Genomic DNA, 17690 nt, shown 5'->3' with positions numbered 1-17690 from the left:
AAATTGAGTGTGACCCGATTCACCTGAGTCATGTTCGGGGTGTAAAAAACGGGTAAAATCTGATTTTACCCAAAAACGAACAACCCTGCGTGTACGTCATTTGTGTAAAGTTTACATTTTATCTTGAAGTTTCACTTTTGCCTGCTAGAAAAAAGAAATACGCAGTATTCAACACGCGTGGGAAAAACATTTATTTAATTTCTCTGCTTGTGAGTGCTATAGAAAGTTTCAGGCATTGATACCCAGAACATGTGTTCCAAAATAAAAACATAGGCACATAAGAACATGTTTCTTTTCCTATTTCGCCATTTTTGCACATTGTTTTGTAGACTGCCCCAACTATGGGCATACCTCGACATGTATTCGCTTCCTTGAGCAATTTTAATGACTGCCCTTGTTATCGCCAGCTCGGTGCTTACTGGTTTGAACTCACACATGGGCTAAGTGTGTGTTCTATGTCTAAAACCACCTTCATTCCTATTTTATTCAAGGCAAACTTGAGATATCTAAGCCTGAGGCAACCAAAAGTTACGTTGAGGATTGTTGGAGTTTCTATAACAAAAAGCGTAAGTATCTTGAATAATACTTTCAACCAAAACACGTGTTTTCTGCCTAAGCAACTAGGACATTCTCTATTATTGTGCCATTTTTTAGGAAGCAGAAGAACCATACATGGTTAAAGTGAAAGGCTATGAGAAGACTCGAAACATCCTTTACGAGCATACCCTGTGGAACTTCACAGTATATTCCCGAAAACAGGATTACTTTAAGACGGCTGATATCGCCTTTTTGCTAACTGTGTAAGTGCACTTACCGGACCTCTTCCTACAGTATGCCCACGTTGCACATCGTTGTTAGAGGCAGTGCTTTGCAAGCAGAAACGACTCGCGCAGTACTTGCGCTTTTGGCGATCAACACTTTAAAACTCAAGCAGTCATTTAACCAAATGATACAGCACTCAGTGAAAAAGAACACGGACGGATAAAAGGCCAATTGTTACGTTTTGAAAAAGCTGTAGTCTGCTATAGAGCAGTGAAATTTTTAGAATAAAAAAGCGCTAATAAAAATTACAAGCGCATGCTTCGTCATAAATGTACATGAAATAAAACATTACGGAAGACACCGCAGAAGAACCTTCCAAAAAATGTAGGTATTACATACGCTTGCGTAACTTTCTAACAAACATTTTGTGGTTGTTGTTGTTCGTGGAGCTTATATCTATGAGGAGATGTTCCTGGAGGACCGAGCGTCCTACCAGCTAATTGAACAACGCTCAGCCAAAGCAGCCGGACCTAAAGACTAGAAACTTCGGGAGTATATTTTCAAGATGGCATATGGCCCTAAGACTCTGTTTTTGAAAAAAAAGCACCCCCAAGGAGGTCAAAAAAGGGAAATGCTTTTTTTTTCTAAAAATATCTGATTATTTCACCCATGCATTAGGATTTTCAACTATGTTTTGCTAAAACATGGAGCCTGCACAAATACCGAATAGCTTGTTTTAGGGATTCCCACTGAGCAGGCACTATGGGGGAATTTTCTTCTAGGAGTTAAATTTTAACTCATTTCTCGGTGTACGTCCTGCCCGTTGGTTGGTTTTTGCTGACAAATGTTGCCCACACGAATGCACAACAAGTAATTTGAGGATTCGTCAGATACATTCTCTAAATAAAACGACAAGACTTTTTGGCGAAAATTCCAAGGGCTGACATCAACGCCAGCCAGGCTACTGCCCCTAAGTGCTAAAAAAGAGATTCTTTCTAGCGTAGAGCTCAGTATGGCTGGCTTCCTCCGCATTACACGCATAAGCTGTCAAAATGGGCTAAAAGAGTTGTTTTCAAAATTCCTATTGTCACCGAGGCACTTTTAAGTGACAAAAATAGATTTTGCTGATTAGGTAACCAATAGGAATTGCGGGAGAATGTCGCACGCTTTTTTTTCTAACCATCGAGTAATTGGGCGAATCTGGCGAAAGTGAGGTGGTTTTACGGATACCGAAATTCATCTTCAGCCCATTGATATATCCTTTCAGATTTATTCCACAAAAGTTACCCATACAAATGCGAAAAAAAACAATTTTGTGGTGTTGAACTAACAAAGCTTTAAAAGGTCGAGGGGTCGAAGGCGGTTTCTAAATTACGTTCGTATTTTCAAAGCATCTGTCGCAGATTTGCCGCAGGATTTCCAGGAGAGAGCATTGTGATTGTATTTACGGATGATAGATACGATTGAGCCATTAATTGGTGTAATAAATGTTTATACGTTCCTTTTTAAAAATTTTGATTATCTCGCACGACCGATCAGGTATCCACTGGTTTTTGCTCGCAATTCTAACGCTTAACACTGTCAACAAATTATTTCGAGGGCTTGTCCTAAACAATACCGATAGTACGAATGAATTTGCGTCCAGGCTACGTGATTTTGCGAATTTCTCATTACCTGTTAAAGCCCTTGGTAAATTGTCCCAACCGTACATCACCAGCGCTACTGCCGCTAGTACACATGTATTTGCACAATTCTATTGTTGAGTATCTAGTGAACTGAAAAAAAATATGTCACACGAAGTTCTCAAATTTGAGCGCCGCTGCAGGTTATAAATTGAATGTGGGGTTGGTTGAATTTGTTTAGCCTTGAAGGAAGTGTGTGACTCATTAGTCGCTGGCAGTAGTGCGCGACACTGGATTTGCTATAATGGCTGGTATCTGCAAGGGTGTTCAGACGTAGCACCACGTAAATTTGCTATCATTAAAAGCAAAATTGAATTTCCTTCCATGGCACCTGTGTAGCTTTATACTATCCTTTCCGCACATGGGTTAGTAGCCTTTAAAAATAAATTTTCAGTAAGCAACTCCTGCGTATTTTAAGTAAGAAAATTATGTTCGATTGGCCTAACTGCTTTGTTTTGTAATAGCGTTAGTTTTTTGTGGATTCGGGCTGTGGTGGATACCTATATCAGCGAACAATTATTAGGTTTTGAAGTAAACAGAAAATGATAAACTAGTTTTTTATAGCCACGGGCAATATATTACGGCGCCTATTAGGAGCTCTGACATTTTTTGCAATTTAGGGATTTAACAATTATTTAGCTGATTTTGTTAGATGCGCTAAAAAACAACACCTTTTCAAACACAGCTACTGATTTTAAATATGAATTTTGTATAAGCCCAAAATTATACTACAGTGTAAACCAGGAAGGGCCATTGGTGCTCGAAAAATAAAAGCAATTTTTTTTATATTAAGAACGTGGTTTAGGTGCCACAATTTTACCCAACTAGCCAACAGTAAAACAAAGCTATTTGTTACTAGACAGTAGGACAGTACAATCATCTTTGTATATAGCAAACTTGCATGGGCGTTTTATTTTTGGGATGTCAATTACGCAAAATAAACAATATATGTGCTAAAATACAGCATTCTGCACACCAATATTCAGTTAATATAATAGGGACCCAATGTCGTTAGTTCGAACAAACGGAAACCCCTGCCTTACGTAGGAACATATGAGAATAAACTCGAGTACTCTCGAGCAATCTATTTCAAATTTTGAGAATAGTAATATTTCGTTAACTCTATCGAAAGCCGTGCAGAAATCCAGAGGAAGATGCAGCGCAAACAGCTTTCTTTAGGTTCTGCAGAAGTGTTTTTTTTTTTGTGACAAGGCAATTTCAATTCGATGGTTTTTCCTGAAACCGCGTTCGCCTTCGGTTAGGTGGTTATTTTTGCGGATAAAGCTGCCAGTTATGGTGCTGATTACCTCTTTCTGGCCTGCAAAAAAACATTGGAAGGACGAATTAAACTCGGTCAATAATTGACCACACGATTTGTGTCACCTTCTTTAATTGCGATTGTTTCAAAAGCTACATTAAAGAGACCAGGGCGAGTTGGCAACCAGTCCCAGGACGTATTGTACGACTGTTTGCCAAACTGCAATGCCTGGAAATGTGTTCTCTGATTTTCACACGCGCAGGTAACAGAATAACTGTGTTATGTCAATTTCTCTACTTCATTCTCCAATCTTCCGTTAATCCGGTGGTAATTACACTTCGTGTTGAGTAAACAAAGCGTTTTCTTGTTTCGAGATATTGTACGTGCCCGCGGAGCCCACCAATGGTGCGCGGTTATTTGGAGAAAGTCATTGTTTTTCGAGAATTATATTTTTGACTATGGCTCACAATGCTTTTCACGTGGGCACAGCATTGACATCTTCGGCATCAAGCTGTGAAATGCTCAAAATTGGTTTTAGGCTCGAAAGAGCTGCCGTGAGGACACAGCAGGGAAAAATTGGAAGGCAATAAAAAGCAAACTGGTGCACTCTCATTCGCGTTGTCCGCCTCGAGAAAGTCGGTCCATCTGGTGACTTTCACAGCCGTGGCGCCGCCTGGTTGACAGGGGGTCAAGCCGTTCGTGCTGGTCAAAGGGTGATGATCGTGAAAGTCCGAAATCGGCTGCAGCGTAGAGGGCCTTCTTTGGGGTGAAGGTGATCCTATGTGGCTTTACTCGCCAAAAAAAAAACATAACACAGCATTTTCAAGGAAATGGATGGTTGTTAATAGTGATGATAAATCTTCTACTGGAACAGGGTGGCGAAGGCTTGCTAACAGCATCGTTTCAAAATACGTTCTTATATTGGTCACCGCGTCTTTCATTTCCTTAATTATTATGCAGATGACGCATCCATATGCTCGTAATTTTATTCTTACAACCACGACAGCAGTAGTACGCAAAATATAAAATACTTTTCTTGGGGAATCGCTATATTTGCCTTGTCACACGTGAATAACTTTCACTGTAGCTTACGCCTCCTTCAGGCGTTGGTGTGCAAAACTTTGAGACTACGAGTACGTCTTTATTGCAGCTCGAATTGAACTGGATAGCGGTGTGGTAAAAATATTTGTTACACGTGGACTAATTTCTTCACGGTGCCAGGAATACATGACGCTTTATTATAAAAAAATCACTTTTCTCATACATTGGTAGCTTTTTCAGTATAAACGTTATTCACGCATGTTAAGCACCCTGTCTTTGGCACACTCTGTGCCACATTAGCACTAGGCTACTTTTAAAGCCGATTAAAGTTCATCAATAGGATTTTAAGCCATGGGTAAGCCATAGAAAATAATAACAAATATGGGCCTCGTAGCTGGAGAGAAAATAAACCTTAGAAATATTTCCCGCAAGTGGAAAGTACAGGGCAGCAAGAAACTCGTTATTTCTAGTTTGCAGATAGCGCGTTTTGCTCAAAACTTGTCATCAATGTCGTCCTTTCACTACTAACATTTCAACTCAGCATTCTACCGTTGTTCCACTTGATGGAAATGAAAGTGACAAGAAAATAAAATTTATGCTGTTATTCTTGTTTGTTTTCAGACGAAACTTGTCCGAGTGGAGAAATCGCGAGCTTATCACCTGGGTCGGAGGTAATACTCATTAAACGCTTTCCAGTTCAACCTAATTTACCCAGTCTTATTTGCACTCGCTGATATGAAAACCAAGCAGCACAGAGTCTCAAATTTCTCATCTGTAGTTTTCTTCCAATTTTGCGCTAATGCGAGCGAGCAAAGTTGGGGAAAACTCAAATATCCCATGCTTACTACTGATATACGGATTCAATACACCGTCTGTAATTGTTGAGATTATTGTTAATGTTCACACAGTCCGCTATTCAAAAATCGGCCGATTTTAGATATTTTAGAACCAGCTGTTTTTGTTAACACAAATTTGTTTGAGTGATTAATGGCACCAATGACAAACATTACCTTCGCGTGTCCGTCACTGTCCGTGGTTTTACGGTATGCTTTCGCACCCATGCCCACCAGAGCGTGAATGGTTTGCCACTGACGTACGACATGTCTAGCACTCTTGGCAGAGGTCTATGTCAGCTCTCGGTATCTCGTTAACTAAACTGGGATGTCTTCCTCAGAGCCCATTAATGAGAGAAGGTATTCTTGGGCTTAGCTACTTTAATCTTTCACTACTGTCAACTAATGTTAATTGTGTTATTGGGAATAAGGTTTCATGGAGTATGGTTTTTTATTTCTTTTTGGCGATTGTCATGCGCTGTTTACAACGCACGTATTGCAATATTCTTCGAGTAAGATTATAGTCGACAGTTGACAATTGTATCGTTTGTATACGACCGGTAGTTGTGACTTTTTGCAGTGTTTAAATGAACATGAATGAGCAACCAGCTTGCCCAGCTATCCACAGTGTTGAACTCTGTGATTCGGTCGTTAAAATAATAGGCTATAAAGCACGTTAAAGATAAGTGATGCGAAAACTCTGAATGAAGGGACATAATTACGACGGTTCTTTTTAAAGCGGTCCATGCCGTCAACTCAGTATCTTTACTTCACTACTGACAGTACTATCGATAGCTTTACGATAGCCTGTGCTAACTGTTTTACCAAGACACAAAGAGAAGCCACGACAAGACACAAGAAGCCCAGGCAAAACAGGAAAAGACAAGAAGTCAAGACAAGAAGAGTGCTGCCAGTACCTTTTCTTTTTATTAAATGCAGAGCATTTCTTTAACTCACGATGTCACCCGGCGTTGTCGTGCCTCGGCGTCCGCAACAGCCGTTCCAGGTGCGCCCTCTCCCCCACTCTTCCTCTCCCGCATCACGCTACCCTCCTCGCTCTCAACAACAGGTCCGCACCCCTCCCCCTACACTATATAAAAAAGTAATACTCACCGGCGCCTGGTTTTGATCCCACGACCCTGCGGGCGGAACGCAAGGTACATGGTGCTCTACCCACTGCGCCACAAAGCCGACACAGAAGGAAGGCTACGAACGCGCCTTATATCCTTGACTCATTCAAACTACGTCAAGAAGCTGCTGATACAACGCATTCACTACCTGTGGGCGGAACGCGAGGTACATGGTGCTCTTCCCACTGCGCCTCAAAACCGACGCAGAATGAAAGGCTACGAATGCGCCTTATATCCTTGACTCATTAAAACTACGCCAAGAAGCTGCTGATACAACGCATTCACTACCTGTGGGCGGAACGCGAGGTACATGGTGCTCTTCCCACTGCGCCTCAAAACCGACGCAGAATGAAAGGCTACGAATGCGCCTTATATCCTTGACTCATTCAAACTACGTCAAGAAGCTGCTGATACAACGCATTCACTACCTGTGGGCGGAACGCGAGGTACATGGTGCTCTTCCCACTGCGCCTCAAAACCGACGCAGAATGAAAGGCTACGAACGCGCCTTATATCCTTGACTCATTCAAACTACGCCAAGAAGCTGCTGATACAACGCATTCACTACCTGTGGGCGGAACGCGAGGTACATGGTGCTCTTCCCACTGCGCCTCAAAACCGACGCAGAATGAAAGGCTACGAATGCGCCTTATATCCTTGACTCATTCAAACTACGTCAAGAAGCTGCTGATACAACGCATTCACTACCTGTGGGCGGAACGCGAGGTACATGGTGCTCTTCCCACTGCGCCTCAAAACCGACGCAGAATGAAAGGCTACGAACGCGCCTTATATCCTTGACTCATTCAAACTACGCCAAGAAGCTGCTGATACAACGCATTCACTACCTGTGGGCGGAACGCGAGGTACATGGTGCTCTTCCCACTGCGCCTCAAAACCGACGCAGAATGAAAGGCTACGAATGCGCCTTATATCCTTGACTCATTCAAACTACGTCAAGAAGCTGCTGATACAACGCATTCACTACCTGTGGGCGGAACGCGAGGTACATGGTGCTCTTCCCACTGCGCCTCAAAACCGACGCAGAATGAAAGGCTACGAATGCGCCTTATATCCTTGACTCATTAAAACTACGTCAAGAAGCTGCTGATACAACGCATTCACTACCTGTGGGCGGAACGCGAGGTACATGGTGCTCTTCCCACTGCGCCTCAAAACCGACGCAGAATGAAAGGCTACGAATGCGCCTTATATCCTTGACTCATTCAAACTACGTCAAGAAGCTGCTGATACAACGCATTCACTACCTGTGGGCGGAACGCGAGGTACATGGTGCTCTTCCCACTGCGCCTCAAAACCGACGCAGAATGAAAGGCTACGAATGCGCCTTATATCCTTGACTCATTCAAACTACGTCAAGAAGCTGCTGATACAACGCATTCACTACCTGTGGGCGGAACGCGAGGTACATGGTGCTCTTCCCACTGCGCCTCAAAACCGACGCAGAATGAAAGGCTACGAACGCGCCTTATATCCTTGACTCATTCAAACTACGTCAAGAAGCTGCTGATACAACGCATTCACTACCTGTGGGCGGAACGCGAGGTACATGGTGCTCTTCCCACTGCGCCTCAAAACCGACGCAGAATGAAAGGCTACGAATGCGCCTTATATCCTTGACTCATTAAAACTACGTCAAGAAGCTGCTGATACAACGCATTCACTACCTGTGGGCGGAACGCGAGGTACATGGTGCTCTTCCCACTGCGCCTCAAAACCGACGCAGAATGAAAGGCTACGAACGCGCCTTATATCCTTGACTCATTAAAACTACGCCAAGAAGCTGCTGATACAACGCATTCACTACCTGTGGGCGGAACGCGAGGTACATGGTGCTCTTCCCACTGCGCCTCAAAACCGACGCAGAATGAAAGGCTACGAATGCGCCTTATATCCTTGACTCATTCAAACTACGTCAAGAAGCTGCTGATACAACGCATTCACTACCTGTGGGCGGAACGCGAGGTACATGGTGCTCTTCCCACTGCGCCTCAAAACCGACGCAGAATGAAAGGCTACGAATGCGCCTTATATCCTTGACTCATTCAAACTACGTCAAGAAGCTGCTGATACAACGCATTCACTACCTGTGGGCGGAACGCGAGGTACATGGTGCTCTTCCCACTGCGCCTCAAAACCGACGCAGAATGAAAGGCTACGAATGCGCCTTATATCCTTGACTCATTAAAACTACGTCAAGAAGCTGCTGATACAACGCATTCACTACCTGTGGGCGGAACGCGAGGTACATGGTGCTCTTCCCACTGCGCCTCAAAACCGACGCAGAATGAAAGGCTACGAACGCGCCTTATATCCTTGACTCATTAAAACTACGCCAAGAAGCTGCTGATACAACGCATTCACTACCTGTGGGCGGAACGCGAGGTACATGGTGCTCTTCCCACTGCGCCTCAAAACCGACGCAGAATGAAAGGCTACGAATGCGCCTTATATCCTTGACTCATTCAAACTACGTCAAGAAGCTGCTGATACAACGCATTCACTACCTGTGGGCGGAACGCGAGGTACATGGTGCTCTTCCCACTGCGCCTCAAAACCGACGCAGAATGAAAGGCTACGAATGCGCCTTATATCCTTGACTCATTCAAACTACGTCAAGAAGCTGCTGATACAACGCATTCACTACCTGTGGGCGGAACGCGAGGTACATGGTGCTCTTCCCACTGCGCCTCAAAACCGACGCAGAATGAAAGGCTACGAATGCGCCTTATATCCTTGACTCATTAAAACTACGTCAAGAAGCTGCTGATACAACGCATTCACTACCTGTGGGCGGAACGCGAGGTACATGGTGCTCTTCCCACTGCGCCTCAAAACCGACGCAGAATGAAAGGCTACGAATGCGCCTTATATCCTTGACTCATTCAAACTACGTCAAGAAGCTGCTGATACAACGCATTCACTACCTGTGGGCGGAACGCGAGGTACATGGTGCTCTTCCCACTGCGCCTCAAAACCGACGCAGAATGAAAGGCTACGAATGCGCCTTATATCCTTGACTCATTCAAACTACGTCAAGAAGCTGCTGATACAACGCATTCACTACCTGTGGGCGGAACGCGAGGTACATGGTGCTCTTCCCACTGCGCCTCAAAACCGACGCAGAATGAAAGGCTACGAACGCGCCTTATATCCTTGACTCATTAAAACTACGCCAAGAAGCTGCTGATACAACGCATTCACTACCTGTGGGCGGAACGCGAGGTACATGGTGCTCTTCCCACTGCGCCTCAAAACCGACGCAGAATGAAAGGCTACGAATGCGCCTTATATCCTTGACTCATTCAAACTACGTCAAGAAGCTGCTGATACAACGCATTCACTACCTGTGGGCGGAACGCGAGGTACATGGTGCTCTTCCCACTGCGCCTCAAAACCGACGCAGAATGAAAGGCTACGAACGCGCCTTATATCCTTGACTCATTCAAACTACGCCAAGAAGCTGCTGATACAACGCATTCACTACCTGTGGGCGGAACGCGAGGTACATGGTGCTCTTCCCACTGCGCCTCAAAACCGACGCAGAATGAAAGGCTACGAATGCGCCTTATATCCTTGACTCATTCAAACTACGTCAAGAAGCTGCTGATACAACGCATTCACTACCTGTGGGCGGAACGCGAGGTACATGGTGCTCTTCCCACTGCGCCTCAAAACCGACGCAGAATGAAAGGCTACGAATGCGCCTTATATCCTTGACTCATTAAAACTACGTCAAGAAGCTGCTGATACAACGCATTCACTACCACCAACTCCCCAAACACTAAACGTTAACGCAATACACCCACCCCCCATGCGACGCATTTACTCGAGTCCCCCTCGCGGGGAGATGGGCCCTTTTTTCGCTGTGTGCCCAGCCCCTTTTTCGCGGTTTCCTGGCTTTATAGTCACGTGCATTTGATTATAATCACTTTTCATATGCCTAGAAAAAAAAACTCTCTTGCTCTAGAAATTACGTATTATTCTGCGTATGAACAATGGAATGAAATCGACCGGTTACAAGCCGTAATTTGTCTTTGATAGCGTTCGATTTCTATAAACCAGGACTCCAGCCCTTTCATTGCAAGAAAAGCGGTTAGCATCGATAGTGTTACAAGCAAATGGCACAGAGGTCAATTAGTGGCACAACATTAATGAATGGCGATGTTGTAACCTTTCCTTAATAGAAAGGCATTGAAAAAAGAAATATCATACACTAATTAATTTTATTTTTTTTTCAACAGGTTACGCGTACATTGGCGCCGTTTGTACTCCCTGGAAGGTAGCCATGTCAGAGGAGCGGCCCCACAGTTTCTACGGTGTCTACGTGTACGCCCACGAGGTGGCGCACGTGTAAGATATTCTTTGAGACGCCTTAGTAATTCCTCTCTAATTAGTACAACCTTTTAAAAGGCGCTACTGCCCTTGAGTCAATCCGGAGAGCTTCCGATGACTTCCTTTACTTATCCTTGCAGTGCAGTAAAGCGGCTCAATTTCTCTGTCATCAACGAAAGACTCGGGAACACTTCTTAAATGTGTTCAATTTGTTTCACTTTGTAACTGTAGCCTCGGATGTGCGCATGACGGGGACAAACCAAGAGGATGGCCGGCAGGACTGATCGGATCAGAAGACTGCCCATTTAAAGACGGCTACATGATGAGCTACAAGTTTGTCGAACCCTACATGTACCGGTTCTCGCGTTGCTGCGAGCGCGAGATAATGAACATATACAAGTGAGTAACGGCTTATGTAAAGCGTGTTCAACGTACCCGTAATGTTTTGTGCGTGGTATTGTGAACCGGAAACGAGCTAATGAAAGTCTATCGACTCGCTAATTGTGAGCACAATGAGGAGCATTTATTATCATTGTAAAACCCATGGTACGATGATCTGCCGTTCACGTGGAACATATTATTCACCTAACTTTAGGGAGGACGTTAGGCAATCGGAAGTTTACAGAACGGGAGGAAATTTTGTTTCTTCGGACGCCTGATAGAAATGTAACGTTAACGGTAAAAACTAAAGCCTCGAATAGAATAAAACCATACTATGAGGGTACAACTAAACGAGAGACACCCTTTGTAATAAATTTAAAAAAACAACGCTTCAGGGAAAGTTGTTCACTGCAATTTGTTTAGATAGCCTTGTCATTCTACCGCTTCAGGCTTTGTTCAAATTTCTTGTGTGTCTGCATGTTTGCTTTTGGCGAAACCGATACAACTGCCTCAACAAAGGCTCTCACGTCCGGGCGGTATAATAAAGATCGGGTAGCTGAGGCATTTGGGCGTCCTGGGTAAGTCCGTGCTGGTTAATTACTTTCCGCAAATCCAGCCGTTACCTTCGCCTACATCCCATTGTTGCAAAATGAACTTCTTTTTTCTGCTATATTTGGCCACCAAGGGAGTTGAACGTCATGAGTAAATATGTTCTCGCGTTTATTATCCAGCCCACCTCTCTCAGCTTACGGACCCGTGATATACATCCCAAATGGAGTCATCGTGTCTTGTCAAGAACGACTTTGTGCTGATCGCTGATTACATTTCAAAGCATGTTTCCGATGTAGCCAAATACGACAAACGTGAACTATAACAGGGTGAAAGTCTAGCTAGGAATGGCAAGAACATATTTGCAGGAATTGCTGACCATAGACGGTAAAAAAAAAAACACATGCATCTAACGTCACCGCGTGGTCTTTGGGTGCTTCGAAGAACATGTCAAGAACAGCTATAATGTTAAGGCTAATATACCTTCCATCCAGGTCATGTACAGCAGTGCAAAACGTACTGTCATATTAACCCGCGTCTGATACGGAGCGGACGGCAGCAATTTGTTTCGTTGCAAGAAAAAAGGTGTCGCTCGCTGGTTTTATCACGATGCTCGTTCTTTTATTTGAAAATAGGGAATAATTTCTGACGCTTTTGCTTTACAGTTAGTTTCAACATAGCGCGTGATGTTTCGGTGATATTTATCTGTTATACCTGCTCCTATTCAATACGGCAAATGGAAGGGCCGCATAGAAACAGGTTTTCTTTGAGTTCATCTGTATAGCTTCCTTAAGGCAGCTGAAATTTTTTGCCGGTGTCACAAAACAGTGCTGCTGCCTGCCTTCATTGTGAGGCTTGTCCTTTTAGGTAATAATAGAACATATATTGTGATTTATCGCATTCTGTCTCATTTTCACGTTACGCAAGACGCGTAAAAGCTACTTACTTTCTTTACTTGAGACATCTACTACGGCAAAGATGGTGAACCGAGGCAGTGGTTTGCGACGGTACTACAAAAGAAGTGGTACTGGCTAAGGAAAGCTGAAGTTAGGGTACCCCATTCTACAGTCCTCGATGTGCCCTATCGGCTACTGTGGCGACGCACGGTCACACTTTAATACTCGTCATGACACCCACAAGGTCAATACAAATAGTCCCAACAACCGGAATAACCACTCGCCGTCGCCCAAACGTTGCCAGTCCCGCTCGTAAACTCAACCTCCCCTCCATTTCCGATGCCCAACCTTGCTCAATCCCCTTCGAAAAACTCGGTAATGCAGTTTCCGCATGTGACGGGTCATTTCCGACCCGGTTAAAAAACCTGGAGCTTACTCTTTCACCAAGACGATTTTAGCTGGGCGTTCAAATCGATGGTGTACCGGTTACTGCATTAGTTGACTTAGGAATGCATACATCAAAATGAGTTCCAAACTTCAACGCTGTGTTACGAATCGGCTCTCCGCCATGCTTTCCTGCAACACTCCTCGGCTGTGCGGCGAAGCCTCCACTACGTGCGCCATTCAAGCAGCCCCCCCCCCCCCCCCCCCTGTCGGTGACCCACGCTTGCACGGCTCCACATGTCTGGATCTTGCGCCTATCTGTCGGCACGATCAAAATTCGATGGCGTGTCAACGCAACACGTACAGGCTTGCCCCAAGGGCACAGAAGCCCCGCGTCCGCTGCAGAGACCTCCTCTCTCCCCTCTCTCAGACTCAGCGTGCGCCGCTACTACCGACTGCTCACGAACTCTGGAAAGAGCGTTGTGTGGGTCTGTGCCGTTCGTGTCGGGTACACAATCGAGAGGGAACGCTTGTTTCGACTGTTAGCGCTTTGGGTATAAATACGACCCCTCCAAGCGCTGTATTTCATTCCTGTTTGAGCAGTGAATGAATGCTGTCACTCTGCTCGAGTTTTGTACTGTAACCTCGCCCGTCGGGGCATTGTTCTTTGGCTTCGGCTCATCTCTCGCTATGAAGTAAAAAAGTTACGTTTTGCCTCCGGCTTCTGGACTTCTTCACGGCTGCAACATTGGCTGGCCACTCGCTTGACTCCACGCTACCACACGTATATCGGAGGCGACGGAGCTCGGCTAGGGTCGGCCTTCACGTACGCAAGCACCCACACCATTACATCCTGTGCGTGTAACCTATTGACGGACGCCGGCACTTCCTGGAATGTGCACTGCTCGTGTGGCAACTACGGAACACTCCACACCCGTGGTACAGGTGCTGTCAGAAGGAACTGGAGCGCGGGAGCTGTGGCTGAACCGCACAGGGGCGCCGTGTAGCTGCACCGGCGGTAAACAAAAGGAGTAGAACACGCATGCGCGCCTGCCGATGGTGATAGCCCCTACATGCTTCCCAACCGACTTTTTTAAACGCGGCTTGGAGCATTATTCGCAACTTACTAATCTCGGTGATGGCGCTGATAGCACACGCACCTAAAAATATTACCAAAGAAAAATTCATACTTCAAATCCCCGCGATTGAGACGCTTCTCCGGCAGCTCGCGTGCGCTGTAAGTGCCTGAGCGACGCTGCCAGATACCGCCTCAGCTATCAGCGCCATCGCTGAGACCAGTATGCTGCGAATAATGCTCGAAGCCGCGTTTAAAAACATGGGTTGAGAAGTATGGAGGGGCTATCGCCGACGGCAGGTGCGCATGCGTGCTGTGCTCCTTTCGTTTACCGCCGGTGCAGCTACACGGCGCTCCTGTGCGGTTCGGCCACAGCTCTCGTGCTCCAATTACTTCTGACGGCACCTGTACCCGTGCTGTTCACTGTCCTAGACACGTGCCTCCTTTCAACGACTGAACACGCAGTTCGCATTGACAGTGAGACAGGAGTCCTGGACCTCCATCTCCCACTCGCTTCAGCTCATACCGATGTGTCCCCGCCACGATACAGCTCGACCGAGCATGTCCACTTGCCCCGAAGTCTGCGACCTACATCGGAATTTTGGCATGCCCATCTGTCCCGGATTGCGACTATGTCGAATCACCAATCACCGATGTGCTCTTCGTGCAAAGTGTCATGCTTTCTCTCACAGTTGTTAAGTAAATAAAAACAACGGCCATCACCCGCTCCAAATTTCCAAGTTCTTTCCCGAAGCTGTTCTTCAACGGATCTCCTTGGCGTTCCTATTTCCTTTGTGACGGTTCATAGTTTCCGCCCTAAATGTGAGGAGGCCTCAAATTAAGTTACCTCCTTGCGGGAATCCCACAATTTTACTCTAATGAATGGCCCCAAATCTGTCTCCTTCCCACGCTCAAAAGCGGTCACGTTGTTTTTCGTGTGTTGCAAAAGCAGATTACAAATGCGCTCACGGGTTGTTTTGATTGTACAGAAACATATTTGTTTCGACCACCAACCTGTGGACGAGACTGCAACCTGGAGACACCACCGAAGACATAGACCGCAAGAGAAAGTAAACAATGCCGTTTTGCTCCCTCCTCTCCACCCCCGAACGAAGACGAAACGTCATGTCCTCATTGATCATTCCCGGCCAGAGAGGCATCCGTAGAAGCCTCGATTTTATCGTGGAACACCGTATTCACAATGGTGATGCCAGCACGGCTGACAGGTAAACATACCGCGGCCTTCTTTTGAGCGCGGCGTTGTAGAACAGCAAGTGATGGATATTCTGAAAAAATCGGAAACATCTCTGAGCCAGTGGGTGTCCCAGGTCCTGACAGTCAAAAAACAATTAGCTATACTATCCACGCTGTAAAGGTGGTTGAAAAGTAAACATTTAAACAACACACACAACAATTGCCCATGCAACGTCACTTGAATACACCCAAGTGGGCCTACAAAGAGTGAAACCAGAGATTCTGCCAGCGGTTACCTGGAATTCGCGGGGGCGGTGTACTGAACGCGGCAGAGTTGGCCACGGTCGCGCTAGAGCGGTGGACGCAACCGCTGTAGCCGGCCATGCGTCGGCAGAAAGAAAACGTAAAGGAGCGTCTTTTCAAGGGTGAGACAGCGGAACCCTTATGTGCTAGCTCGGGGCTGCAATTCCTCGCTACACCATTGCGGACACCCAAACGATTCGGCATGTGAGCTTAGTGATTTCCATTCATGCCGATTTAAACTAGTAGGTTTAGTAAGTTTGAGAATTGCGAAAAAGCTGAGAAAACTTTTATAATAGCTATTCATAAGAACCACTTGCTGCTTTCGCCTTGTGTAATACTTCTTAAAACACAACCGAATCGGTATTCACCTATTTAGAACACGGAATCCCATTCGTGGCAAGCAGTGCGCAAAAGGTAGCGTTTCTCTAGCGGCCAGATGTCTGTATGTGCTCTCTATTTTGTTTTCCCGCTCTGAAAACCAATTTTTTGCCGCACGACCACTTAATTCTTTCGGGTCCTAATTACGCAGTAGGTTCTGTCGAGCAAGTTGATCAAGCCGTTCGAAGTAAGCGCAGAATGGACACGAAGCTGCACCTAAACAGGCCCAAGAAAACCATCGCTAACGCACGCGACAAAGCCGTCCCGCCGACGTGCCCGCCGGTGTGATCATGTACCTGCGCGCGGGGTACGCTGGTTAACCATTCGTGGCGCCATCTACACTGTGCTCCATGTGTGAAAACCGCCCTTCCCCTGTCCAGCCGCAATGGGAGTTTTTTGTCGAGAACCTCACGAAGGAACCTTTGGCTGGTAGAGGTGGAAAGCTTTGCTTTAAAATGTATCAAAGAGGTTAGGAATTACAGGCCAGTCAGCCTACTCTCGGTTCTACGCAAGCTATTGAAAAAATATTGTCTAAGGGCGGAAGAAATACACACCCATTAGCGTAGTCTCAGTTATACAAGCCATTTTCAGATGTAGTGACAAACCGGATAAGCCACCTTTTAGATTTACGACAACTTTTATAATATGCTGTATTTAGGAAAGGCTGCTAAACAATGAGTCACATACATGTCATCAATCAGGTAATAACAACTTGGGTGAAATTTAAAAAACCCTACATACTGCAGGTATACATTTCACAAACGGTTCATTCTGTCGGCACCGCTGCAGTACTGACAGCATTCAAAGACCAGAGAACAAAGCAGACGTCGATATACAAAAAATAAATAACGAATGTTTGGGCGTCGTATTCTTTAACAGCAGGGTAAAGGTCCGGATTAAAGAGAGAATAAGACAAAGCAACACCATCTCTCCTAAGATATTTATTGCATTTCTGAGGAGTAACTCATTAATCTTCAAGAGGAGGAGCCACGGATACGAAAAAATATCCAATAATTTACCCTTTGAGATTTTCAGTCGGAGTAATCTTGCCTAGTGACTCGTGAAAACAATCGCACGAAATGCGGAACGTTTTTTAGCCCCGACGCTGTAGTCGACCTCACCACACAAAAGTTCTCTAGCGCGTGAAGGATAAAACCAAAATTGAGAGCGTTCTGAGGAATAAGTATTCAAGAATGCCTATTGGACTAGACATCACCATCGTTGTGTTCTAGGGTAGCTGGACGCGACAAAAAAAATTGGCTCCATTGAAGACAAAGCTGGGTACGTGGTGGTGAAGCCTCTGAAGTCCAAGTTAAATGGCATGCTTGCAAATCTACAAATACGTGAAATACATGTTCTCTAAGCTTCCTTTCTTGTGGGCTTCTGAGATCATGAAATTTTAAGAGCGTGCGAAAAGTTTGCAGTCCGAAGTGAATATGGTTGCCATATGTCCTAATTAGATGCAACA

General features: G+C 45.4%; 1 protein-coding gene across 1 annotated transcript in view; it reads left to right on the top strand.

Annotated features, from left to right (window-relative positions):
• The window catches only part of LOC144153322 (venom metalloproteinase BumaMPs1-like), a 61718-nt gene that overhangs the window by 29553 nt on the left and 14475 nt on the right, over positions 1-17690 (top strand). The window contains exons 8-12 of the mRNA XM_077684973.1: positions 492-566; positions 655-800; positions 5365-5414; positions 10972-11080; positions 11294-11461. Coding sequence (XP_077541099.1) covers positions 492-566; positions 655-800; positions 5365-5414; positions 10972-11080; positions 11294-11461 — 548 coding nt within the window. The remainder of the gene's footprint in view (positions 1-491; positions 567-654; positions 801-5364; positions 5415-10971; positions 11081-11293; positions 11462-17690) is intronic.

This window comes from Haemaphysalis longicornis, unplaced genomic scaffold (assembly GCF_048455015.1).
Source record: "Haemaphysalis longicornis isolate Haplotype H1 unplaced genomic scaffold, Haemaphysalis longicornis Haplotype H1 scaffold_9, whole genome shotgun sequence".
Lineage (NCBI taxonomy): Eukaryota > Metazoa > Arthropoda > Arachnida > Ixodida > Ixodidae > Haemaphysalis > Haemaphysalis longicornis.
The sequence above is the reverse complement of the archived record's forward strand: the minus strand, read 5'-3'. Positions and strand labels throughout refer to the sequence as shown.